This window comes from Tenrec ecaudatus, chromosome 9, assembly GCF_050624435.1.
Source record: "Tenrec ecaudatus isolate mTenEca1 chromosome 9, mTenEca1.hap1, whole genome shotgun sequence".
Taxonomy (NCBI): Eukaryota; Metazoa; Chordata; class Mammalia; order Afrosoricida; family Tenrecidae; genus Tenrec; species Tenrec ecaudatus.
This window is the reverse complement of record NC_134538.1, coordinates 148,961,147-148,988,257: the sequence shown is the minus strand read 5'-3', so window position 1 is coordinate 148,988,257 and position 27,111 is coordinate 148,961,147. Positions and strand designations below refer to the sequence as shown.

General features: G+C 52.0%; 1 protein-coding gene across 4 annotated transcripts in view; it reads right to left on the bottom strand.

Annotated features, from left to right (window-relative positions):
- Positions 1–4,522: 4,522 nt before the first annotated feature.
- NRF1 (nuclear respiratory factor 1) overlaps positions 4,523–27,111 on the bottom strand; it is a 119,500-nt gene continuing 96,911 nt past the window's right edge. For all 4 annotated transcript variants that reach the window (XM_075558653.1, XM_075558654.1, XM_075558655.1 and 1 more), the window contains 2 exons: positions 26,513–26,637; positions 4,523–5,984 (listed from right to left, as the gene is read on the bottom strand). In XM_075558653.1, the coding sequence (XP_075414768.1) occupies positions 5,821–5,984; positions 26,513–26,637 (289 nt within the window). In that variant the 3' untranslated portion in view covers positions 4,523–5,820. The remainder of the gene's footprint in view (positions 5,985–26,512; positions 26,638–27,111) is intronic.

Sequence of the window (27,111 nt, the reverse complement as noted above, 5' to 3'; positions counted from 1 at the left end):
GCTTTCAGCTGCGATTCCTCTGACGTCAGCAATGACAGCCCTTGTTCCATGTCCTCTTCTGAATTCGGCCCGAACCTCTGGCAACTCCCTGTCAATGTATTATTGAGCATCGAAATTTTACTTGCATGTGATATTAATGAAACTCTTCTATGACTTGAGCATTCTGTCAGGTTACCCTTCTTTAGGGTGGGTACAGACGAGTGCTTCTGGTACTTCGTCAACTTGTTGGAACGTTTCAGTTGGTATCCACTGGTGCCTGGAGCCTTGTTTGTGGATCATGCTTTCAGCGCAGCTTCAACTTCTTCAGTACCACTGGTTGGTACCTTCCTTCACGGCCCCTTCGGTAGCATCTTGCTCACATGCTCCCTCCGGAAACGGTGGAACGTCCACCCTGACTCTGTGTTCTTCCCATCTGCTTTGGATGTTTATTGCATCATTCAATATTTTGCCCACAGTATCTTTCAATATCACAACTTGAGGATTATTTTTATTTTCAAATATTTAGTTCTTTCCATTTAAGATATGCTGAGTGTGTTCTTCCTTTTTGATTTTCTAACACTAGAACTTTGCACATTCCATTATAATATTTGACTTTGTCTTCTTAAGCTTCCCTTTGAAAATTTGTTTAGCTCTTTGACATCACTTTTTTTCTCCCTATTTACCTAAGCTACTCTACAATTAAGAGCAACTTTCAGTCTCTCCTGACATCCACTTCGATCCCCCTACCCCCAAATCCATTTTACTAGGGCCAATCCAGACATCTGTAGTTCAATTATATTAAGTAATGTTGCATAATTACTACCACAGCTTCAAAACATTTTCTTCCTTCTTAAACTTGATATCAGCTCCCCCTTACCTACCCTGCTGTATTCGCCCCCCGCCACCAGGAGCCCTTACTCTAGTTATTGTCTCTGTAGATTCACCTATGCTGGGTTTCACATGCTGAAAAACAGAAAACCACATAACAGAGTCAAGAAGGCTACCAACGACAAAACCCGACACAGACAAACCCCTCAGTGAAAACCAAACCAAACCCAGAAGACAAAAAACCAATTAAAAAACCTAGAAAATTTAAAAAAGCAGAGTGTAGCAAAAGGGAGATCAAGTGATAAGGGTTTCTTCCCTGTCTTTTTATACCTTTCGCTTTCTTCATGTGTGATGCTCTTCATGTCCGCAGCAGGTCTTCCGCCATTAGTGCTCAAATGCATCCTCTGTTGTTGAGATGTTCTTGAAATTCAGGTGGGATAGACTCAAGGTTGTATTTTGGCTCTTATGGACTTGTGTTAATTTTCTTCAGCTTCAACCTCAAGTTGCAAATGAGCAATTGATGGTCTGCTCCAGTCAGCCCCTGGCCTGGTTTTAGCCACTGATACTGATCTGCTTCTCGATAGTTTAGTCTCATAGATGTGGTCAATTTGCTTTCTGTATATCCCATCCGGAGAAGTCTTGTGTATAGTTGTTATTTATATTGGTGGAAAGGGTATTTGCTATGAAGAAACTGTCTTGTAAAAGTGTCTCATGTCATCTGCGGATTCATTTCGATTACCCAAACTGGATTTTCTAAATAGTGTTCTTTCCTTTTCATTTCCAACGTTTGCATTCCAATTCCCAGTAGTGCTCAGTGCATCTTCATCACATGCTTGATCAATTCTGAACTGAAGATGCTGGTAGAACTCTTCAGTTTCTAGTGGTTTAGTGGTTGGTGTCTAAATTTGAGTAACAGTTGCATTGATTTTAGTTACTTGTATTCAGATGGATATTGTCCTCTCACATTACACTTCAAGATCTATCTTGAAATGCCCTTTTTGGTGATGAATGTAAAGTAATTCCTCTTGAATTTCTATTCTCAACACAGTAAACCAGACAACTTTCTGATTCAAAATAGCTGACACCAGTCCGTTTCAGCTCACTAAGCCTAGAATGATGATCTTTCTGCATTCCGTTTAATTTTTGACAACTTCCAATTTTCCTAGATTCAAACTCTGTCCAGTCCAAGTTCCAATTATGAACGGATGTTGGCAGCTGTTTCTTCTCATTTTTAATCATGCCCCATCAGCCAAGAAGGTCCCAGAGGTTTAACTCTTGCAGGCTCGACTGTCCACATCACCGTGCTGACTCCCCTTTGAGAAGGGAGTTCGTCCTCAGGCGCATGCTGAGTGCCTCTCTGCCGGTGTTCTGCTTCTGTTCGTGAGGTTTGCAGCCTCTGACGGGGCTTCAGTGTTAGCCATAAGGCTTGCAGGGACTTCATCCTCAGAAGCGGATAGACTATTTCTTCTTTGTTGTCTGTTCTTAGTCGAGAAGGGCACCTGAAACCTGTTCACTTTGGGTAATCCTGCTGGCCTTTAAAATAACCAGTGACATCAGTTCCAGCATCATAACAACACACAAGCCACCACAGTATGACAGACTGGCAGACAAGTGGTACAGAAGTACTGCTGGTATATACTCTACCTGCGGATGTCAGTTCTTGCTAGCAGAGCTAAGGCAGGGTTCAGGACCAGGCCTAGCCCTGTGCCTACTATTGCTCTGGGTCAGTCCCAGATTCTCAAGAGACCCTGGTGCCTATTCTGTGGGGCATCATATCCCTGCTCAGCAACTCCCCTTCGACCCCCTCCCGAATCCCCTCCTCCATTTGCTGACCAACACTCCAGGCTTCTGGTGATGGACAGATGTTTGCTGACGTGCCGGCAGTTTTCAGGAGGGAGAAACTCACCTACAGCCTCAGAAGCACTGGGAGCAGTTGGCAGGTGGAGACAGGAATGTTTCTGCTGCCCTCTTGGGGCCATTCCTTCAGCCCCCCTCCCTAGCGCACTTCCACCATCCCGAGGGACCTGCTGAGCGCACAGCCAAGGCCAGGCGGGACTGCTGGTCGACTCTGGCACCTGAACACCAACTGTGCTGAGGACTGCAGGCCAGCCTCGGCTGATGTCCTGAGGAGCCCGTGGGCCGCCTCCCCACTCCATGTAGTCTTTTCCTGTTGGAGTCGACTAGCTGAGGCGCTGGGAATAGTGAGGAGGAACGGCTTGCAGATGTGAAGAAAGACCAGAGGGGAGGTGCAGGTTTTGAGGGGCCCACGGGGCACAGGACCTTAGCTTCTCTACCCCTCTGAGGAGGAGGGGCCCCTCCTGCTTCTTCCTCTAAGTTCCCATATGTCCATTCACAAAGATTCCGTGTAATGATCTTCTTGGTTGTAGAACTAACAGTTGCTGCCGACGAGGATTGGAAACTGCTCACTCCAGAGGGCCCACAGGGAGACAGCGAGCTAGGTAAGACTCGCTCTTCCAGGTGCCCCTTCCAGATGGCCCTGGGCCACGCTGTTGGCTCCTCTACTCCTGGCCCTCATGGGCAGGGTCCCTGCTGCACCCACCTGGCACACGGTGGCCTTCCTGAACTTCCACTGGGTGACCGTGGAAGTTGGTTGAGAACTGCTTTATTCCACGGATGAGGACGGCTCAGGACTGTGGAGTTTTGTTCTGTTGTACACAGGGGTGCAGTGAATTGAGACAACAGCAACAAATAAAGGAACACACACATTATAGTAATATTTAAAGTTTGTTAGTGAAATGTGGCCAAAGGTACTTAGATTATGTTTTATTTTTGATGGCTGGCTGCTAGCTGATCATCTGATTGGAAATTTTCATATTGCACCCTAAAATCACACAAAGACACCTGACCAGTGAGGAGTTGACAGGCAAATTTCATTGTCCTCTGTTATAAGCAGCAGGACCAGTTTGAAAAGTGAGAGACACTGCCGGTGTGTGTATGTGTGTGTGTACACATATTTGCTGTCTTCCCACAGTCTGGTAGGGCGGAGGTGACAAGGAGGGCGGCATCCTAGGCCAAGATGCGTAAGCATGTGGGGCAGGAGACAGGCGCCGGCCATCTAGATGTTTCCAGAACGTCATCACAGGGGACCTCGTCTTTCTGTGCATCTATTTTACTGTAAGCAGGAGGCTACAAGTGACTTCACGTGATTCCAGACGCTCGTTCCCAAGCGTTCAAGTGATGATCTAACTCTTTCAATCAACTGCTGGGTTTATAAAGACACTGAGAGTGAAAGGCAATCATTCAATGAAGGAATCCAGCAAAGGGAGGAGGGAAGGGGTTACTCACCTTTCATCGGAGCCAGTGTGTAGCTCGCAGAGCTGCTCTGGGGGCGGGGCGGGGCAGGGCAGGCAGGGGGCTCTCTCTGGCCGCAGTATTCCCCCCCCCAGATGCCCAAGCCACCCTGGGAGCTAACTCCTTTTGCTCCTCGAGAGCCCCCACCTGTGTAGCTCTGGGCTGCGTGCAGCGCAGCGTTGCAATGAGGAGGAGGCAACGTCACCTGAAGGATTGAGGACGAAAGCTGGGGCAGCTTCACAGTAATGAGAAGTAACCATGGAAATAACCTGAGACTGTGGACGCGTACATCCCCCGCCCCCTTCCATGCGGGACGGAAACAAAGCCCATACAAAGAACATTGAGTAGTTTTATAGAAAACAAGCAAATACAAGAATCTGAAACTGTCTCAAAGGCTGAGCAAGACATGGAGAATGTTTTAATGTCGCATTAAAAAAACAACAACACATTAAATACACTGTCACACATGCGGGGGTTGGGAGGGGGCGGTCCCCCGCGCACACGGACCTCAACTTTGGCCTGTCGAGAAGCCAGGCAACGCACGGCTGGGTCTCAGCAGCCCACCCAGTCCATAGACACTACTGAGGAGGAAGCCACAGGGCGGGGTCCCCCGACAGACCCGGAGCTACACCCCAAATCCGCAGTCTCTCCTGAAGCGGGCCGACTCTGGGGCACAGGGACACAGCAGTCCCGGACTCTCTCTACAAAACCCGCAGTTCCAGAAAGTTCCAGGAAAGGACAAGGCCACTCCTATGCATGTCCTGGTCTCTGTGGTGCCTCTCGCCCTCTTTCCGGCCCTCCCCACGCTCCCCCCAAACCACACACCCACACGCACACTCACGCACCAACATGCACCCACACGCACACTCACGCACCACTCAATCCCCTTAATACTTCTGTCACCGTCAGCTCACACACACGATCACTCCAGGACTGGCCCCCAAACCGGAGAGATGTGTCCAGTCATGAGACCAAGGTGGTTTCCTGGGGACGGGAAGAGATGGGAGGCTGAAGAACACCCTCTGGTCCCTGCCGGGGGGCCTTCAAGGACAAGGTCAGCACCCGGGCCAGCCCAAGGAGCATTTGAGCTGCCAGACCGCGTGGCCCCGGGCCGTTCTCGCGGGAAGCGCCGTCCTCAGGGGAGCCCGGTGGGAGGCGCTCTGGGCAGCCGCTGGAGGCAGCTGTGGAGCAGGGCACGGGGCCCTCGGCCGGAGAGTGTCAGTAGCTGAATGCACAGCCCTGGGAGGCACTGGAGCTGGTGCCCATCTGGCCACGTACCCTGGCACCCACTAACCGGGGTGAATTCTCCTCACAGCTCACCTTGACTTCACACAGAGGATTCCATGCGGGTTTCATATAGATAGATTTATGTATATATATGTACATGTGTATGTCCATATGTACACATATACATATACTCACACCCACACTCATACATACATGAGTACACACACACGTTTCCGCATAAAGAAGTCCGGCCACAATTTGGCTTTTTCAGGACAATGGAATCGGAACGCAGCCTCGACTCCACCATCCCAGACAATGAAGAGCGGTGCTTACAAAAACGCAATCCCCAAATCCGGTGTCTTTCTTCCTTTTTAAAAAAAGGTTAACAAAACTTTTCTTCCGAAGTCGAGAGACTTCACTCCACTTGATTGCACCTCTGCGTATAAAAGCTGGAGTTGGCTGGCAAAGGCCGCGTCACTGTTCCAGCGTCACCACCTCCACGGCCTGGCCGTCCATGGTGACTGCGCTGTCCGAGATCCTGGTGGTCACTGGGGCCATGGCCACCTGCACGGGCCCATTGCCCTGGGCGAGGCTGGTCACCACAGTCTGGTACATGCTCACGGGGATCTGGACCAATCCTGGGGAGACAAATGGAGACATTGGGGCGCTGTGCTCAGGATCTACCCCTCCATCCCCACCCCTGGACCACTCTGCCAGTCCCTGGCCCGCCCAATCCACTGACCTGGCTCAGCTCAGTTCTCACAGAGCATTAAAAGGTCTGGAGAAACAGAATGATCCTGAGGGCAGGTGGCCCGTTTGCCTGCCTCAACTTGAGGGAACACAGGCCCACTAGGGTGACTTCCTCCCCACCCAAGTCTATGCCCTGCTTGCCCCCCACGAACCCTCTGAGAATTTGGCAAACGCCCTCTCCGACCCTCCTGAGATGCTCAAGTCTGGCTGAGCGAAGCCTGTCCCTTCCCTGACTCCTGTCTTATCCTCAGGCCAAGCTCCAGCCAGACCCTCTCCAGAGGCTGCTCGACACAATAGGTCATGGTGGCCCGAGTCTTAGAGTGTTCCATTTAAAAACACAGCTCCCCCCACCATGGTGACCACCGGCTGGGAGAGGCGCGTGATCCTGGCCCAGAGCCAGCCTCCCAGGGAAGGGAGTGGGTCACTTCACACGGCTGCTTCCCAAACACGCCCAGAAGACCCACTGACCCCCATCTTCTGGAAGGAAGCTGCAGTTTAGGACAGGGTGGGGGGTGGACGGTGTAAATGAGGAACGCCAACACAGGCTGTGCGGTGGCACAGTCGTGTCTGGTGCTCCCCCTTGACAGTATAGGAGCCGGGCCGGTGCCCAAAGGGCTGGGAAGAGGACCGGCGGAGGCACCACGAGGGCATGTGGCTGAAGTAGGAAGGCACTAGAAGCCTGCCATCAGCTGCCTGGGCCAGGGGGTGCCCCCAAACCCAACATCTGCGCTCATGAGATGTCTGAGTCTCACCCAAAGGGAAGGCCAGAGATGGTGCGGTGCCATTGGTGGGTGGGGACTCTGAGGCTCACAGGTCAACCAGCTCTGCCCCCCCCACTAATATACAGAACCCCCAAAAGCTTTTAGTCCTTTTTTGGGGGGTTTTAATGGTCCTTCTTAACACTGGAAACTACGCCTGACTGGTATTTGATGTTAAATAGAGCGTCACTCTTTTCTTGGGTTATGTTTCGATGCTTTGATGAGTTCTCGTGGACAGCCAGCCTCGCCCAGGGTGTTCACGGCCTCAGCAGGCCCGAGAGGCTGTGAGGAAGAGACGCCAAACCCACAGGCAGAGATCAGGCCTGGAGGTTGAGTTCTCACGGTGGTGGCCACATTTCTTCTGTCTAGATCTTTGCAAATGGCTCTTCCACGTCCCTCATCTTTCTTTCAGAGCCTTCCTACTTGCTACCCAGATGATCTTTCCATAACATGCCACTCCTTTAATCTCAAATTCCAAACCTGGTAATAAAGGCCAACTGTGTCCCAGGCCTTGTGTGATGCCTCTCATGTGGTGCGCTGAGCACCCCCCTGGCCTACTCTTGGCCCCCCCTAACATAGTAGCCCCACAACTTTCCCTGGGTCTTTGTTCAAGTTGTCCACTACCTGAAATTCCTTTACCCAACTCCTGCCCCCATAAGCTCCAGCTCAGTTGTCCTTCCTCTTTGAAGCCTGTCCCTCCCCAGTCTTGTCAATATCGAGAGTGGCTCCCTTTGGGTGCCCTGGTGATACTCCACAGGCACTGGACAGACTATGCCACCTGGCTCGGCTCTCTAGGGCCTCCATGGTACAAGGTCTGTCGCGCGTGGGCACTAACACAGTTACAGGGCGTGGGCCTCACTGGTGTGCATGCGGCTGGGCCCCGACCCCGTCCTGGGACTCCGGGCACCCCCCCGCACAGTGTGTCACCCTCTCTGCAGCTCTCTCTTCTCCTGGCAAAGCCTAGGCACCCGGGTAACCCTCGAATGACCCCACGAAGGCCAGTCTCACAAGGAGACGCCTGCCGCTGTCTGGAGTCCACTCTGGCCCATGATGATGTGCTTGGGTTCCCTGTGCCAGGCCCGGCACTGCTGTTAGAACACTGTCTTAGTGTCATGGAAGATGTGCTCAGGATGAAACGGAGAAAAGTTCAAATACCAAAACTATTACATTGGCTGACATGGGTATACCCAGAGCGACCTTTTGAACATATGAAAGCTGTGGGAAAATGGAATGAAAAGTTAATGGAGTTTTTCCATGTGAAAAAAACAAACGAATCTTCCCACTCTCCTTTAAGTTTTTCCATGGTTCCAAAAGCCCATGGGACAGAAGGTGCAGCCCGGGCAGTAGGTCATCCCAGCGAGCTCCTGCTGTTCAGCCAGGCCTTGTGGTCCACGCCCATTCGTGGCCCTCAGCCAGTGAAAGCTGCCCAGACACCCGTGTTCCCAGTGGGCTCCTGGTCTGTCCTCCGTCTCACAGTCAGCCCAGGCCTTCCGGACCTGATGCATCATCACGGTTTGCATGGTAGTCTCCCTCCTTCAGGGAGCAGCCGCGTGGCCATCATTGAGCCCCCTAACCTTCTTGAGAGCCAGGAATGCAAGCTGCCTGCTGAGCTTTGCAGAGCATCCCTCTGAGGATGCAGGCTGGGGACAACAGAGTGTGTACTGCCCTCAGCTGGGAAACACACCCCCACACAGCCATCTCAGGGTGAAGAGCTGGTGGCAGTGACTGTGTCTGTTCAGCCCTGTGGGGTCCCCCACAGGGGTCACTTCAAAACCTCAAAGACCCGGGCACTGCAGCACCATGGCCGCACGGCGGTTTCGCCTACCTCCACCTCAAATAAATGCTCTGCCCTCCTGGCGTGGGGATGTCAGCATCCTCCTCTCCCCTCCCCCCACAGGCTCTGACTCGGATTAGAGGAAATCGGCTCAATGGCTGTGACCCAGCAGTCTGTGTCCTTGGGAGGGTAGGGGAGGGCCTGGAAGCCCATCTGTCCTAGGCAGGGCAAGCCACCCTTGGAAAGGGTCGTTGAATGCTGAGGGCGGGCAGTGGGTCGGGCTGCGCTACATCTGCTCAGCCTGCCCTGATTAGCCCTAATCTAGAAGGCGCACGCTAATCCATACTTGTGCTCTGGGTCAGGTCGATTGATTGAGCAACAGGAAGCCCTGCCCGCTCCACTTCATCCAGCTTTCCAGAGCAGCCCAGCCACGCCTAGAGGCATGCGACAGGACCCAAGTCCTCCCAGACCCGCCAAGGCTGTCTAACACGGGATCGATCGGCTGGCTGGTGTCCTCTCTGGTCTTTAGGCTCCTGCAAGGACATGGTGAAAGACCCCACTGCTTCCCTATTTCAGGGCTACCAAAACCCCAACCTCCTTTCTTTCTTTGATTCAGGGCAAACAGATGAAAGATTACTTTTTAAAAAGATGAAAGACACAGAGAACAAATCATTCACACATACCTCCCCCCAACCTTCACCCCCCCCCCCCCATGGTCTCTGGACCTGGAATCCGGGAGCCTTTCCACACACGGAGTGGACACCCACTCCTACTGCGGTGGCCAGGAAGCATCCAGAGCAGCAGGGCCCAGGAAGGGAGAGGCCTGCGTTTTGGGAGCACGGCCACGTGTCCCCTCAGGCTCCTTGTAAGGGCTATGACATGGGCCCAAAGGGCAAAAGGCACCCATGGGCCTGCTGCGCTTTCCCAAGAGGCTCTGGCTTCTCCCTCAGGGCAGGGAGGGCTCTCTGAAATTCAGCCCCTACTTTCAAGGGAACCTGTCAAGTCCTGGTCAGTTGTCACCAACTTGATGCCTACAAATCAGCACAGAATACAAAATAAGGGTCCAGCAAAGGGGAGTGGGGAAAAGTAAAGCCTCTCCCCTGGGAGGCCTGCCTGCACTTCAACCGCGCACACCAGCCCCGCTCATGGACCGTCCCTAAAGCCCTCGTTGCCAATGGTTGCTTCGCAGTGCTTCCTGTTCTGCAGGGGCACCGACTACCCTCACCAGTGTGCCCAGTTTCAGAAGGAAGGTGCCCTGATGGCCATGTTGGCTAAGTGTCACGCTGCTACATGCGGGGTTGGCTGTTTGACCCCACCAGTTGTTCCGTGGGAGGGAAATGAGGAGGTCTGCGCCTGTCTGGAGACCCGGCACTGGGTCACTCTGACTCAGCACTGCCTCTCACAGAAGGGTGGTGGGTTTGGTTTCTTGTATGCCTCAGTTTCCAATCTTTGCTCTTACGCCAAAAAGGATATTTCACTGCTCACGTAGGCAAACATACTATGTATCTGCAAGACTAATACCTCAGAGCATGATTTCCTGATCAAGGGAGATTTATATTTAAAAATTCAATAGTTCAGCAATGAAACGCTTTTAATTTTTTTTAGCAATAAAACTTCCCCAATTGCTTTCATGACTCTGGATCTCTCTGGGAGGGGAGTTCAGGATTGAAGGTATTTGAAGTGACGGGGGCAGAGTGTGACAGGAGGAGTCTTTGAGCCTCTCAGATGACAAGGGTGACAGGTGAGCCTTGCGTCTAACACAAGTCATTATGGCTGCAAGGGCACAGGCTTGGCTCTATTTTCGGCAAAATGGAGTCCTGAGGGCTTCGCGTGGACCTTGTCCAATGGTGGCACCAAGGGAGCTTTGTGGTGGATGTGGGCACCACTAAGGGGCCTAGAAGGTCAGGGTCGCCCACTGTGAACCATCCTCAGGGAGTCAAGGTGCTCATGGAAGGACTCTCTTCCTGGGCTTGCAGTGTGATGGGATTTTATCTATGTGCATAAACCAAAGAAGCCTTTACTACGCACATACACCAGACTGGGAAGCCCCTGCTTGCCCACATATCCTCCTATCTCGCTAGCACTTTCCAAAGAATCCTGCCCGCTCTGATTGACACAGCCTCTAAGCAGCAGCTCTGTCATCCTGCAGGGACCAAGCCGAGTTGCCTTTGCAACGTTGAGTTTTGGCAACTCAGAGAAGTCTAAAGGGGCGAGATTGGGGAGGCGGGGAAAGGAAGTGGTGATAACAAACCCAGGACAAGGGAACAACAAGTGATCCAAAATCGGTGGTGAGGAGGGTGTAGGAGGTCTGGTAGGGCTTGATCAAGGGCAATGTAACTGAGAGGAATTACTGAAACCCAAATGAAGGCTTAACATGATAGTGGGACAAGAGGAAAGGAAACAGAGGAAGGAACTAGGAGGCAGAGGGCATTTATAGAGGTCTAAATACAGCCATGTACATATGTAAATATATTTATGAGGATGGGGAAATAGATCTACGTGCATATATTTATAGGCTTAGTATTAAGTATTAATATTAGTTTTAGTAGCAGATGGACCCTGGGCTTCCACTCAAGTACTCCCTCAATGCAAGAACAGTTTTTCCTATTAAACTGGCCTTCCATATGCTCACCTTCCCCACACAATCGCTGAAGACAAAGTGGGTGCATAAACAAATGCAGTGAAGAAAGCTGACGGTGCCCGGCTATAAAGAGATATAGCGTCTGTGGTCTTAAAGGTTTGAAGGTAAACAAGTGGCCATCTAGCTCAGAAGCAACAAAGCCCACATGGAAGAAGCACACCAGCCTGTGTGATCAAGAGGTGTTGACAGGATCAGGTATCAGACATCAAAGAACGATAAAAATCATATCATAGAGAATGATGCGGGGAGCGCGGAGTAGAGACCCAAAGCCCATCAGTAGGCAACTGGACATCCCCTTACAGAAGGGTTGCAGGGAGGAGACGAGCCAGTCAGGGTGCAGTGTAGCAACAATGAAGCATACAACTTTCCTCTAGTTCCTAAATGCTTCCTTCCCCCCACTATCATGATACCAATTCTACCTTACAAATCTGGCTAGACCAGAGGATGTCACTGGTAGATAGGAACTGGAAACACAGGGACTCCAGGGCAGATGAACCCCTCAAGGCCAATCATGAGAAATATAATAAGAGGGTGGGGTAGAAAGGGGGAACTGATCACAAGGATCTACACATAACCCCCTCCCTGGGGGACGGACAAGAGAAAAGTGGGTGAAGTGAGACGTCGGACAATGTAAGACATGACAAAATAATAATTTATAAATTACCAAGGTTCATGAGGGAGGGGGGAGCGGGAAGGGAGGGGGAAAATGAGGAGCTGATACCAAGGGCTCAAGTAGAAGGCAAATGTTTTGAGAATGACGATGACAACAAATGTACAAATGTGCTGGACACAATGGATGGATGTATGGATTGTGCTAAGAGTTGTATGAGGCCCCAATAAAATGATTTTTAAAAGGGGTAGGGGCAAGATGAGGGATTGGGTATGAATGGGGTAAATTTTCCCAACAAAATTCTCACAGGACAGCCCCTGCGACCCTCAAAGAACGCACAGTCATGGGAAAAACGTTCCACAACTTTCTGCCCCTCCCACCACAAGCAATGCAGCTTTTCATTTTCTTTCTTTTTTTTTTTTTTTACAGATCCACAGTGTTTAATTGGGCACATTACATTGGGTTGCATTGTAGAACCTGACTACATTACATTGCATCCACAGGCATAGTGGTTAGGATTTTTAACACATATCTTGAGAGGACCACAGCATAAGCCAAATGGGGAGTGGAGTGGAAGAATCAGGAAATATGACAGTTCCTAGGAGAATCATATGATTATAGCACAGAGGATACCTTCAACCAAAAACCTACTGCCATCAGATAGATTCATCTCCTAGGGTTTCCAAAATAAATCTTTATAGGAGAAGGAAGCTTCATTGTTATTCTGTAGAGTGGAGAGTGGGGCTGAACTGCCAAAATGCCTATTAGCAGCACAAAGCCTCGCCTACAGCAGCGCCAGCACTCGCCACCACAGAGAAGAGTTATTTTCAAAATAAAGTGCTATTGTCAGAAAAAAAATGGTATTTGGGACAAACAAAATGAGAAGTATCCCTTGTTAAATACCACCTTATCTTTTGTTGTTTGTTATTGTTAGGTATCATGGAGTCAGTTCCAACCCATAGCGACCCTGTGCACAACAGACTGAAACACTGCCCGGTCCTGCGCCGTCCTCACAATCGTTCCTAAACCTGAGTTGCAGCAGCTGAGTCAATCCATCTACTTGGGTGTCGCTTTTCATTTTCTTAAAAAACATCTTCATAATAAACTAGCCTCCGTGTTCATATTATGTCCTTTGAGTATCCACTAAAATGACCCCATGGAATCCCAAAGAGCAGTCACCATAACCTCCTGGAGGTTTCCTGGCCGGCAGGGCAGAGCGGACATTCCGCCCTTGCTTGAGACCAGGATGTTACCGAGAGCGGGGGCGGCTGCCATCCACTCGCTGATGGCGGAGGCACCATTCAACGCGCTGTGTTTGGGCCAGCGGCGCAGGTACGAACCGGAGCCCTGGTTGCAACGCTTTCTGACGGATCCACGTGCACGTCGACTGGCATATTAACTCATGGATTTATTTACATCTTTAGGGGGTTCAATTATTTTTCTCTGGTCTTGCTTTCAGTATTCTGAGATTTGATGAATATATGACGATAAAGGAAATCTGCAGATATGGTTTAGCAATGGCTACCTCTTTCACCCCCGTTGCCACCGAAAGACTGCCTTCAGTGGCTTTCTCTAGCTGGACCCTAAAGTCCACATGGCGAACAGCTGAGGGATTTCACCAGCCTTTCCCACGGTGGGGCTACACTGCCCTTCACAGCCCCTGTACACGTACATGCTCCCCGCTGTACACGCTCACTGTCCCGTGTCCCACACACACTTGCTGAGGCAGACCCTGCTGCCCAGAACTGCCCCTGCCAATCGAAGTCTCAATTTCTCCCAGGTTCCACGTCCTTCCCCCGGTGGCTTCTCCCTCCTGTGACTTCACTGCCTCTACCGTTCACGTGGCCCCGGTTTGCACCAACCTGCCCCAAGTAGCTCCCGTTTCCCTGCATGAAGCCACATACTCAGCCTGTTAAGCATGGCTGGCCCTCAGCACTGCTTACTGACACGCCAGCCAAGTGACTGCTCCCTTAGCCTGGAGTGCGCCCTGCAGAGGCCAAGGTGCCTCCTCTGTGCCAGGGGCCTCTCATAGGAGGGTGAGACAGGCTGCTTTGTTCCCACACCAAAAGAGGGCACCCGGGGTGTGGGCCTTAGTTTCCCCATACAAGAAACAGCAATCAGTACCCTCCCGGGGTTCTAGAACTATCTGTGTCGACCAGATGAAGCCGGGCCCATAGTAGGTGGACACTAAGAGTGGACTGCTTATTAGCGATAACTATGTGGTGTGGGAATGCCAGGCTGGAGTTACAGATGTGAGACAGTAGCTCTCAGGAAGCAGAGACACGGGCCTCCTTTCTTGAGAGAGAGGTGGACCCCCCCCCCCCGCCCCCGTCAAACCAGAGTGGTCCCGCCCCTTGGCTGGGCAGCAGTGGGACCGGCCCACGCAGAGAGGCTGCCGGGCGAGCTGGGACTCCATCAATAGGCAGAGTGGACGACAGAGGCGGAATGACATGACATCATCCCTTGGATGCCTTGCTGCGGGGAGCACAGCACGAGCTGCCAGTCTGCTCAGGGTCTCCCAGACCCAGACTGCCCACCCCTCTGCCCAGGCTCCTGACGAGAGAGAGAGGACAGACGGCCCGAGAAAGAATGGGCCCTTCAGTCGCCCTCACATTCTGGATGCCTTTGGGAATTGTTGTTGGCGGTGACCAGATCTCTTAGTCCTCAGGCCTTCAAGGTGGCTGTGACATCTCTCGAGTTAGGAGGAACATACTGACGGCTGTGCGACCAGAGAAACACAAGAGCTAGAGGAAGACCTGAAGGAGGGGCTGCCAATCCCCACGGAGACACGAAAGCCAACCACAGCAAAACCCGTGAGAGTCGGAACCTGGGTGAGGCGGAAACCTGCCCACGGAGGAAAACTCACGGATTTCCCACCTAAACAAATCACAGAAAAGTACTGAGGCGGCCCTGTGGACAGCGGGTGAGGACTGGAAATGGTCTCCAGGTCCCCTGCACGGCCCAGGAGGAGTCGGTTCTAGAGAATCTCCTGCGTGTCTAAGGAGCCACGAGGGCTGCCCGCAGGGTCTGGGAAGGGCCCTGAAGACAATCCCATTCCATTTGCAGGCCTAGAAATACAGGTACGCCAGTGGCTGCCAGCTAAGGAAGGCGACTATTCCCTGGAGACAAACGGGCATAGTGTGTGGAGGAGGAAGTGGGTGAAAATACAGGGAAATCAGAGAACGCTTCAAGTTCCAAGGTCAGGCGACAGCTGGAAAGGCTGGGAATGACAAGCAGGTGCAGCTGGAAAAAGGACAGGTGAGGGGCAGGAAAAGGTGGGCCGGGGGGACAGGTGAGTGACCTTCCTGACAGTGAGAGATGGTGTGTGTGTGTGTGTGTCTGTGTGTGGTAGTGGGGCATCAGAGAGAGAGAGAGAGAGAGAGAGAGAGGCAAAGAGAGCGAGAGAAGAGAAGTCCTCTCCCAGCGATTCAGTTTCTGTTATATTAGCTGCTCTGGGGCATTTAATCTTCCTTTTCCGTGTTTTCTAAGTCCATAGCTTTTGGGTGCATTAGAGGGATTTATGGATTAAAATGTCTTACATCTGGCAAGGGTGGAATATTCTCACGACGCCAACAGCGGTCTCACAGGTGCCCCGGTGTCAGGAGCACTTCTCTGCATCCAGGGTGTCTCCCTCCCACCCACTAGGCAAGCTCACTTGGAGAAGCCTCTTCCTGGGGTCACTCCTGCAGCAGTGACCACACTGCTTGGGAGTGTGACCCCCATGTCTTTTGTCTGGTTTTGCAGACCTCCAGAAAAACCCCTCCTGCTCCCGTCTCCCATCTACAGCTCAATGTTAGAAGAGAATTCACCTCTATTTATAACTGTATGAGAGAGACTCTTCTAACTTCCTACTGGAGTTAGAGGGAAGCCCAAGAATTCTACAACACCAGGGCCTTGTGCTTCCCATGGGGATGTGGGCAAGTGTGCACCAGGGCCAACTGCCCAATGAGGGGTTTCAAACGAAGCTGGCAGGAGACAGGGCCCCAGAGGACGTCTGGTCTGACTGAGAGGTGCCCAGCACATTTTCAGAAGAAATGACTGAGGACAAAGGTCTCCAAGGTCTACATGCCAAAGGACAGCGGGCCAGAAGGCAGCGCGTGGGCTTATCGATAAGCAAAGCGAATGAGTATTTGTAAACAGAAACAGGGCGACAAATTGAGAGACATTCTTGGCTTGTTTTCAGAAGATTGGGGAGAAAGGCTTGATGGAGACTCTCAGGAGAAAGTCATGGCGTCGTCCCAGGTTTGTGGTGCACAGCCCATCAGGTCGGGAGAGGGGCCCGTGGGCCCCCGGACAGCTCAGACTCTCACTCAGCAAATCTACAGCCCCCCACTGGGGACACATGTCTTAAAACAAGTCTTAAAATACTAACAGTCTGTAGCCCTTAATAAAGGAGCCATCTACACAAACATCAATGCCGGCTACACTGCTCCTTGCAAGGCGGCGGGCTCTCTGCCATACTCTCGGGATCAGTGGGTGCTCCACGGGACCCTGGCGTGGACCGGTCTGGGACAGGAAGAGGACATTAATGGAAACACTGGTGAAACCCAAATAAAGTCTGTCATTAACGTTAAGGGTCCTGAACCAAAGATCCCTGGTGGCACTGTGGTTAAGCGCTCAGCTGCCAACCAGGAGGTCAGCTGTGGGAATCCCCCCAGCCTAGGAGGCCCCATGGGGCAGGTCTCCTCCATCCTCTGGTACTGCTGCGACTGCAGCAGACCTGCCTGGGCTGTGCTCAGTGTGACAGGAGGGGGCATGAGATGATGGCTATCCAGGACTCGGGGAAACTTTTCTGTGGTTAAGATTATTCCACACGAAATGATTTTATTAAAAAAAAACCCACAGAAAACAGTTGGTCAAATCCACAGATGCCTGGATTCTTACATCATTACAACCTGCTTGGGGAATGATAACAAATAAGCAAATCAAAATTGAAGTAAACCATGAGGAGGAGAAACTGATGTTTAAATAAAAGAGGAAAACTGTTCAGGACATATTCATCAGCACAAGATATATGACTGGATCACAATTCAAACATATACAGATTTTTTTTCTTTTCCCCCAGACAACTTAGGGACATTTGAGTATGGACAGGAACTTATATGGTAGTAAGGAATGACTTAAATTTTGTCAAATAGGATAATGACATTGTCAAGATAAAAAGCAAAAATCCATATTGTCAAGACTTAGGGATCAAATTACATGCTGTCTAGAAGTAAAAAATCAGCAAACGGACAAACAAAACCAGACACTGCTTTGCTCCCTCCTGTCCCTACCGCACTGCCGTGGGGAAGGTCAGGGGAGGCAGTTAGGAGGAACGAGACGGACCAGGATTGGTCTTGTAACTGTTGAAGTGAATGATGGGTACATGGAGTCCATTTTATGTCCACCGAATGTTTCTGTAAGAAATTAAAAATTAATAAAATGAACTTTACCTCGAGAGAATCACCCGAGCTGGCGACCTTTTCCCATCGGCATAAAGCGCTCCTCTCCCCAGGGCACACACAGACTATGGAGGATGGTCTCCTTCCTCAGAACTAACATCTGACACCGTTGCCCCGGGCTGGCCACTCAAAAAATAATTCTAGGTTTTCCCAGAGAGACGCGGCCTTCTTGTTGACCAGAGACAAGAGCTCTGGTCGAACAGCAGCGACCAGGAAGGCTGGCCAGGGAGCAGGTCAGTGAGTGTGGATACTCCCCAAATGCAAATCGCCCTGCCCACTGGTCACAATGCCATGTGTTGAAGGAGAGGTAGGCATAAGATTCCTGAAGGGAAAACGGGAAAAGATGGAATTGTTAAAGAACACATGGCTGGAAGGAGCCAGCCCTAGAAATATTTAGGCCAATTTCCCTTTGCCCTTTTTTCCAGCGCTGCTGAAGGGAAGGCCAATGCTTCTCGAGGCACTTGGGACACTTCCAAAGACAATGTGTGCTTGTCCAGTAGGACTTCCTGGGAGGATGCCGAGACCTGTCTGTGTCCAGTCCACCACAGGAGCTACTGAGCTGGTGGCATAGGGCAAGTGCAACTGAGAAACAGACTTTTAAGCCTTATTTGAGTTGACAATGTCAACTTCAATCACCAAGTGCAGCTCCACATCCTTCCTAGGGCTTCCGTGTGCCAACGGCACCTCACAGACGTGTAGCGCCCCCCAGCTCTCTGAGAAACGCCTTTGTCTGCCTGGAAACCCAACCTGACACCAGATGCTTTGCATTCACCAAAAACGTATTTTCCTGGCCCTCCCTATTTCTATCACAGCTCTCTCCTCTGCTGCCTCCCTATCAACTGAGTTTTCACTCCCGCCCCCAGGCCCCAGGAGAAACTTGGAGAACAAAGCACTGAGGCTGTGTCCGGGGCTACCGAGAGTTGGCAGGGAGGCTGGCGGCCTCTGCGGTGGCCAGTCTGATGGCGCGGGCTCTCTCTGCGGCCTCCCGCAGGGAGTGTCTTCTAGGATCCTCAGCCCAAGGTGCTAGCTCTGCAGTGGGGCCTTCAAGCCATGAAGATCTGGGTAATTACTATAATTGTGCTGACAAAGGCACACCACCCTGCACCTCTGCGGGGCCGGACCTCGGGAGGAGAGAGGAGGCTTTGTCAGGAGCACATGTGCAGGGGAGGCCCCAGGAAAAGCAGAGCTGCTGAATGAAGCAGGTGCCACTCAGACATTCCCTGTGCCCACTCCCATCTGATAACTCGGCTCTTGGCAGAGGACCGAGAGCGCGTCGCACAAAGAGGAGGCATGTTTATCCTGTTCAGATGGCGGCCTGGCCAGGTTGCTGCCGCTGGTTCCGCACATTTGCTTTTCAGTAGGCAAATGATGGAGCTGGGAGCTGGGAAGTGCCTGCCTGCATTTTCACCCAGGTAACCTGAGAGCTGGAGGGCCCCACCCACCGCAAGGCCGTGCCTTCAAAATCCTAACGGAAGCATGGAGGCAGAGAGGAAAGTCCCCTTTCCACAAGGACCTTCAGAACGTCATCTTGTCATTGTGTTTGCCTGTAATCCCTCTTTTACATGCTAGTTAAAACCGACTTTTCCCATCCACAGTGAACAGAAATCGCTCCAGTCACATGGTCCAGGCTCTGGGCTTGGTATGAAAAGCTACCACCACCAAAGCCCGGCACAGAGTGGCAGCTGCAGCGCACCGTGTTTCTGCCTTGGTTCAAAGGAGCAGGATTAGCCAAGTGCAGGACCTGCCTTTTGGATGAAGAGACTCAAAAAGCTCTAGGGACCTGAGCAGAGGAGAGTGAGCTCGGGAAACTTGGAATGGCTGCCCCGAGCCCTTTGGCCAGGCTGCCTCTGGCTCCGATCCTGCCCTGGTCACAGCCTGGGGCGGTGGCTGGTCACATCTGCCCACACTGAGAAGTGCTGGCCCATTCAGAACGAGGAGGTTAAGGAAGGTCAGCCTGGCTTGACAACTCGTGCTCACTCCCGCAGGCCCTCTGGAGGCGTTTGGCCTGCATCGGAGAATTCGTCTCAGTGGTTCATCTGAAGGACGTGGCTCCCATGAGAGCAACCAGCAGAGATGCACACAGAATGGGGCTCCCCCCTGCCCCCAACTCATCCATAAGGAGGAAGGGGAGCTGCAGCCCACCAAGGACAGCGACACTCGGAAGGTCAGCATCTGGGTAGGAGGCCATGAAAGCCCCCTACTATGGTCACCCTGCAGCTCTGGGCTGTGTCTGACGAGTGACAGGCAAGCTGAGGGATTCTAGAGCACCTAGCCAAGTGCCGTCTGCACCAACGCGTCTTGTCTGAGAGGTGCAATGGAGACTTCCAGAGCCTGGGTTCTCAGCAGGAGATTTGTCAACTTCTGCCCCAGTGGAGCCTGTGCGGGTCAGTCCCCTCCCTCTGAGGAGCGCAGCACCAGCTCACAGTGGCCGGCCCTCGCTCAGTCTGGCCCAGACACTGCGCAGAGCAGGCTGCAATTCTTTGTTACCCTCAAAATTAGCACTGCCAACACAGCTCCCCGGGTGGGGGTATCTTATGGACTTAAAACAGCCACTTCTGCCTGAGAGCTCATCTGGAAGGCATTTGAAAATATTTATCTTATTTACCTTTGGTGGCATTACATACTGCCAAACATCCATCTGCTCACAGCTTCTATATGAAGAGTTCAATGGCACTGACCACACATTTCACCCAGGGGTCACTATCTGTACCACCTGGCTATCCGTGGAGAGCATTGTGGACACGAGGCATGAGGTCATGGTGACAAAGGGCACTCTGGGAAGGAAGAGTCACTTCCCAGCTGTCCCCGTCCCCCCTCATTCAATGTCATGGAAAGGGTTGGGTACTCGGGGCCAGAGACCTGCATGCCTGGGAGTGTTCTAGGACTCCATGCTCCTCACTTCTTAGCAGCAGCCAGCCTTTCCCTGGGACCTGGAGCCCACCCAGCAGCTCCTTCCAGCCTCAGGACTACCAGGCGCTAGACAGCAGGTCCTTGGGGGTTGTAGTATACCCACCCCATGTGCCTGCCAGCAGGGAGAACCTCGCCCTTGGTGGGATCTCAGTGGACGGGCAGCAGTTCGGGCCCCTGAAGAGACTTGGTGGAGCAGAAAAACAGGCCGACTCTTCCTGCCCAGCTGCTCCCTGGCTGCAGAGTACTGCAGTCACATAGCCGGTGTTTTCAGCAAAGCCTCACGCCTGTCAGTGAGAAGGTCACCTGGAGACGTGGCCCAGGAGCACTGTGCTGCCCTCCTCTGGGCTCTTCTTTCCACTGGCCACAGGAGGCTCTGAGACGTTAGTGGAAACAAAGAGCCCGTCCCTCCGGCCACGTGTGGTCATCAAGCTGAATTCTTCATTCCAACTGAGCAGCTTCCACACAGACCCAAGGACAGGCAATGCCTCCGCTTATTTGGACTGAAACATGCCTGAACTTAGGATTCCCTGAAAGTGTCCGGAGGAACAAGAGAGTCAGTCAAAAGGTCACTTGACCTTGGAGGAGGGTGGCCTGACACCCACGGCCACCATATGGGTGGGCCACAAGCTTGCATCTTGGGCTTCAGATCTCACACAAAACCCATCTACTGGGGCCTCCAGTACCGGTCCAAACAGCACGCAGACTTCAACAGTTCTTTCAAAGCTCCAATGTTTGATGGTGCCTGAAAGCTCAGTGTTAGTACAGCAGACTGTCCGGTCCTATGCTTGCTCTCTCCACTTTAGTTCAAACAGTTGAGCGAAAGGAGATTTTGTGCACACCAGAACCGCACTTCATCACCGTCTGTGGGCACTGCACATATTCTCAGGGGCGTGCGGTGTACGCGGTGGGGTAAGGCCGAGTTAGCCAAGCAAGTTTCTGGAGCCGTAAGAGAGGAGTGACATTTCAGGTCGTTGCTGAGAAAGCACTGGCACAGAGGGACATGGACCAGGTAAAGGGTGGTGGCGGTGGTGACATGAGGGTCATCCTTTCAGATAGAAGGTAAAAGAAAGATAGTTGCTGAGATTTAGAGGGGGCTTGTGTCATTTTAGGGTCTCAAAAGCCACCCGGGCCCAAGGAAGGGAGGTTCCAAAATGCAAGCACTTCCCAACCACGAGGCCACACCCTGGGCCTGCGATCCCTTCCCATTTCTACAGCAATTGCCTCTGGCCCCGTCATTTCTAAGGGAAGCACGTCGGGCCAGCTTACAGACAGGAAAGCAGGGCACTGTACAGCTCCTTGTAGGGGGGCTGGTCAAGACCCGGATCCTGCAGTGAGCACTGCTGTGTGCCAGGCACAGTGCCGAGCAGCCAGCAGGGCTCTGCCACCCAGGAGCATGGCACTGTGACTATCCTGTCTCCTCTCACTCACTGCCACCGAGTCCACTCTGACTCAGAGCGACACTACAGAACACGCCAGGAAGCACTGCCCCGTGGGTTTCCAAAGCTATCTGAGAGTAGAAAGCCTACCTTTCACCTGAGGAGTGGCTGGTGGGTTTGAACTGCCGACGCTGCAGTTATCCGCCCCACATGTAACCTATTATGCTCCCTGGAGTCCCGTCCTATCATCTAGGAGTACCATTCAACCAACCAAACTCACTCCATCAAGTCGATTCACGGTGTAACTGCCCTTGTGGGTTTCCCAACGTGAGTGAGTGGTCCAGCCCTAGCGCCCGCACCCCAGGGCCTCCTCCCCGGAGCACAGCACGGTGACGAGCCTATCATTTGAGGATGACCCGCAACGATGCTAGTCGCAGAGCTACGGCTTGGGGAGGAGCTTGGTTTGCTTGTTTGCCCAAGATGGCAGAGCTTGTTAGTGGTGGCCCCCACCCCTGCAGATTAGCCAGCTCCTTCGAGACCTCCCATCTGCCTTTCTCTCCTCTCACTCAGTTATGCCAGATACCTATGGAGTTCAGTGACCCTAGCCACACCTCCCTTTCTAAGCCAGAGATGCCTAACTTTTGGGGGTGTGGGGTAGGGACTGGTGGGAAGGAGTGATCTATTTGCGTATCTGATCCAAGGTATGGATCCCTCCCAGAAAAATATAAATACTTTAAAAATATATAAATACTTTAACATAGGATTTCTCAAGAGCCCACACACCCAATTAAGGACTTATCAATATAAGGATTTATAATAGAAACCAAGTGGGTTTTCACAGAGAATCCACACACACTTGGTGGCCTCCCTCGAGCCCCCAGGCTTGCCCCTTTACAAGTCCACCACAGGCCCTACTTCCTTGGGAAGTCCTTCTTGGGAAACCCTGCAGAATAGGAATGTGTCCCCCGCCTGTTCAGGGGAGCCCCCAGCCAAAAGACCTGCTCTGTGAGCTGAACCTCGTGTGCCTGTCTTTACCCACCCTCTCCCTCCACTGCTCCTGCTAATGAGATCATTTTAAAACGCGATTCAACGAGCAGAGTTAGAATTAGGAAACCTACCTACTTTTTAAGGTTCTAAATAAAGTCAGAATGAAATAAGAAGGCGAGAACATAAAGCCATCTCTGCCATGAAGCCACACGTGCTTCCGATGGGAACTGTCCAGCTAACCCGGCAGCTGACGTGGGTAGCACAGTAGTCAGGGCACATGTGGTTCCCCAGGACACACGCAGGCCAGAGACAGCTCATCGATGGCTGGCGAGGGGCTCTTGTTTGTGACACATTTAGGCCTTAAAAAACCCCAAAAATCCAACACCAGACTCACTGCCGTGGGATCGATCCTGACTCACAGGGTGCCTGTAGGGCAGAGTCGAACCGCTCTGTGGGGCTTTATGAGAGCAGAAATCTTACTCCCATAGAGTGCCTGGTGGTTTCGAACTACCAACCTTGTGGTCAGCAGCCCCATTCATAACCCACTACATCAATAGGGCTCCTAGTAAGGCTGCATCGGCTTTACTTTTTAAAGAGGGCCTGCCCCCTCATGGCCTGTGGAGGGCAGTGGCTGGCTCCCAGGCTGCCCCCTCACCACGGGGAAAGGTGCTCTCTGGGAACTCTGGAAGGGACCCTATCGAGAGGAGGGGAAGGGGCAGAGCCTGGCAGCCTCAGCGGGTGGGGGCAGGGCAAATTAGGCAGCTAGCTGGTGGGCAGAAACTTCCATTCTCCAGGGCCTTTCCACATCTTCCCCAGCCCCACCTCACAGGGTCTCTTCCTGGGGAAGCCTAGGAAACTCTTCACTGGGACACTTCCCTCTGAACACCACCTGCTTCCCCAGCCCTTCCTCATTAGTGAAAACAGGAGGCATGCGCTCTAATTGCAAAGTGGTTTGCACACAGAGAAGACTGACGGCTGACACTGGGAACCCTGCGACTGCTGGGCGGGGGTCTCAGGCCCCCCAGAGCAGCACTGCAACCAGCAGGAAGGAGTGCTGGGGCTGACTCCCCGCAGGCCAGTGAAGAAGGGGTGGGACACGCGACTCCATCAGAGAGGGAGTCCTCCCTTAGGCAGACTCACGGCAGCCCTATAGACAGGGTAGAACTGTCTCTGTGAGTTTCCGAGACAGGAACTCGTCCCCCCTCCCCCACACCATTTTACTTATTCATTCATTTATGCTTTATTTCAAATGGTTTTATTCATTTCCTCCTTTTGATCATGATTTTTTCCATTTCTTTAAAAAAATCCTTTTATTAGGGGCTCATACAACTCTTATCACAGTCCACACATCCATCTTTTGTGTCAAGCACATTTGTACATTTGTTGCCATCACCATTCTCAAAACATTTGCTTTCCACTTGAGTCCTTGATATCAGCTCCTCATTCCCCCCCCCCCCTTTCCCCATATCGCTCGGGAGAAGTGGCTGGTGACTTCTGACCCACTGACTTAGTAGTTAGCAGTCCGACGACGCATAACCGCTATTCTTATGGCACAGAGCAAAACAAATCCGAGATCTCTAAAAAGTCTAATAAAAATTAGAGCCACAGAGAACTGAGAAAAACACTTCGCTGATTAACCGATTTGAAGGGCTGAGAAGGATTTTGCAAGCATAAAAGCAAAGATAAATTAAAGTACACCGTAAAGATGAAAATAGTGGAAGTGAATCGGAAACAAGCTGGGCCGACCGGTGTGTCACACGACACAGGGTTTATACCTTACACAGCAAGAGCGCGTCCAACTTAACAAAGAAAGAAATCACACTCACATGAAACAAAGCAAACAGAGAAAATTTTATCACTAATATCACGGAAAACTTAATGAGCTAATCCCTTGTCCCAAACAGGTGGGAAGGTTCTAACTACAGCAATTTAATTACTCAGGGTTGGTGAGGGCAATGAGCAGGGTCTCACGGTGCAGCTGGCAGGGGGGCAGGTAAGGAAACAAACACCCAGCCAATTCTGCGTTCCACTTTTACCGAGACATTGCTGGGACATAACAGTCATTCAGGAAAACGGTGAAAGTTTTTAGCAACTCTGATCAGGCCAGGGCTCTCCTGCTGCCGTAGTTAAAGCTAACCACCAGCCTCTGACTTACAGCCTCAGAATCCACTGACGATGGTGCGACTGCTGACACGCTTGATGGGACAGGCACAGAATCGGTCACCCCACTCTCTTTTCTGAGGGCCTGAGATTTCAGTTCTTTTCTTGTTTTGCTTCCCCCCGTTACCCCTTAATTTTTAGGTGACATAATGGGCTCCGCATTTCAAAACCACCAGCCGCTCGGCAGGAGAAAGATGGGGCTTTCTACTCCCTTAGAGTCTCGGGAATGCAGAGGGGCAGTTCTGCCTTGTCCTGTAGGGCTGCTATGAGTCGGGATGGACCCATGGCAGGGAGTTCGCGTTTTGGGTTTGGAGTTTTTAGGAGCGAGATAGCTGTATGGAATCGGCATTGGATCCCAGACACGCGGACATTTATGAGATGGTCAAGTGGCAATGCCATCCCTAGTTTCCTGGTTGCTGATGAAGCAGGAGGAGCGAGTTCTGCTCCCGGCAGCCTGCCTTCTGGATCGGAAAGGCACAGCACAGGGAGGGGGTCCTGGGCCAAGCAGAGCCCCGGCAAAGGAGCCCTCTCCATGTGGGCCTCTCACAGGAGGGTGTGTTAGGGAACAAAGCCTGGAGGTAACGGTGTAATGAGAGAGGCAGAGGATGCCATGGCCTACTCCAGCCTTCCTCAGTCTGTGTCTCAGTGAAAAGGTAGGTGTGCAAATCAAATCTTCAATACACTAATCCACGAAACTCCATCCCATACGGCACAAGGTTCATTTTGAGAAAAAATAGAAATGACATCAACACGAGCAGAGCTAGGGTGAAGTGCTGGGAATGGGGTAAGTGTCCAGACCAAATATATGTATGTATGTGTGTGTGTGTGTGTGTGTGTGTTAGACATGTTTACTGTTTTCTGTGCCCCACTTCGGACAGCATTCTGCCTCTCTTCAAAGGCTTAACCAGGTCTTAGAGACTCCCTTTAAGAGTACCAGGCCTTCATTTTCAGAACTTGGCTTTCATGTCATTAAAGAAATTTTTAATGTAATTACAAGTATGTTGTTTCTCTCTATGAAATGTTCAAGTTTTTCAAAGCCACGGTGTGTTTAACTGGGCTTACTTAAGGAGGCACACACACCTCAAGTGTAAGAAGCAATCACAGCCCTCGGAGAACATGCTGGTGCTCCTCGCCGACCAGCCTCTGCTAGGCACTTTCCCAACAGCCCCGCTCTGGGGGGCTGACTCACTTGGAGCGTCAGCTGAGGTGCAGACAGCCAGAGATGGGCTGTTGCCGTACATTTCGGCCCCCACATTGCTATGGGCTGGATTTCCTTTTGTCTATCCGAGATGGCCACCGACATCCAGGAAGTCAATGAGTGGGGAAGGGAGGGCAGGTCGATGGTGTATCACTGGCTAAGCCCAGGTGTCTTGGTGAGGGCACATAAGAACCAGAAACATACCTTCCTCACGACCTGCTGCTGACCCTGTGGACAGGGAAGATGGTGGTACCTTTCCCGAGCCAGCAGCAGGGAGAGCCTGGGCACCAGTGAAAGGGAGACCGGAGGACACAGGGCGTCTGCAGCGCTTGCATCGCACCCCGCCACCAGTCGGTCGCAGCAGTCTCCTGCAGCAGTCTCAAGTTGGCTCGCGAAGGGAATCGGGCTCTTGGACTATCCCACACATCAGTCGCCTCCCCACACAGAGACGCTGGGATCAAAGCCCAAGCACTTTCTGAAGGGTTTGCTGTCAGTCAAGCCAGGAAGGTTTAAGTGGAGACAGGGAAGCGAACCAATAAAATATTCATGCGTTCTTACCATTCGCATCTTGGACTCCAGTAAGTGCTCCAACGGCTGCTGCCGTTTCTCCAGACAGGACGATCTGTCCCCCCCCTTGTAAGGTGGCCTCGGCCAGGGTGGCGACAGCATGGGCGGCAGCTTCGCTGTGGGCACAGGACAAGAGAGAGGGGTGTGTGTGAGATGAACATGGGGACAGAGGGGCAGCCGGACCATACGTCCCCCTCAGCGCTTCCTCAGAGCCATTGACCGACTCTCACAGATCTAGCAAAACTCGAGTGAGAGAGGTGAATGGCCAGAGAATCCCACGTCTTTAATGTACAAAAGGCCCCTTTCAGCCTGGGTTCCTGAGACAGAGGCACTCCTTATCAATACTCATTGAGGCTCTGATCTCTGCTCAGAATGCAAAAGCCATTTTGGCTGTCAATCATGAGGTCTCCTTATTCTCGTTCGGCTAACATAAGGCAGACCCTCTGAGGCTGCACCATGAAAGCCGGCTGAGGGTGGGTGGCACGGAGTCAGCAACCTCAACTTGCTGCGTAATTCCTACCAAGGAAAACCAACTGGGCTGATGTCCATGGTCTCCAAACACGAGGGCATGGTTGACGAACATCCTGGGA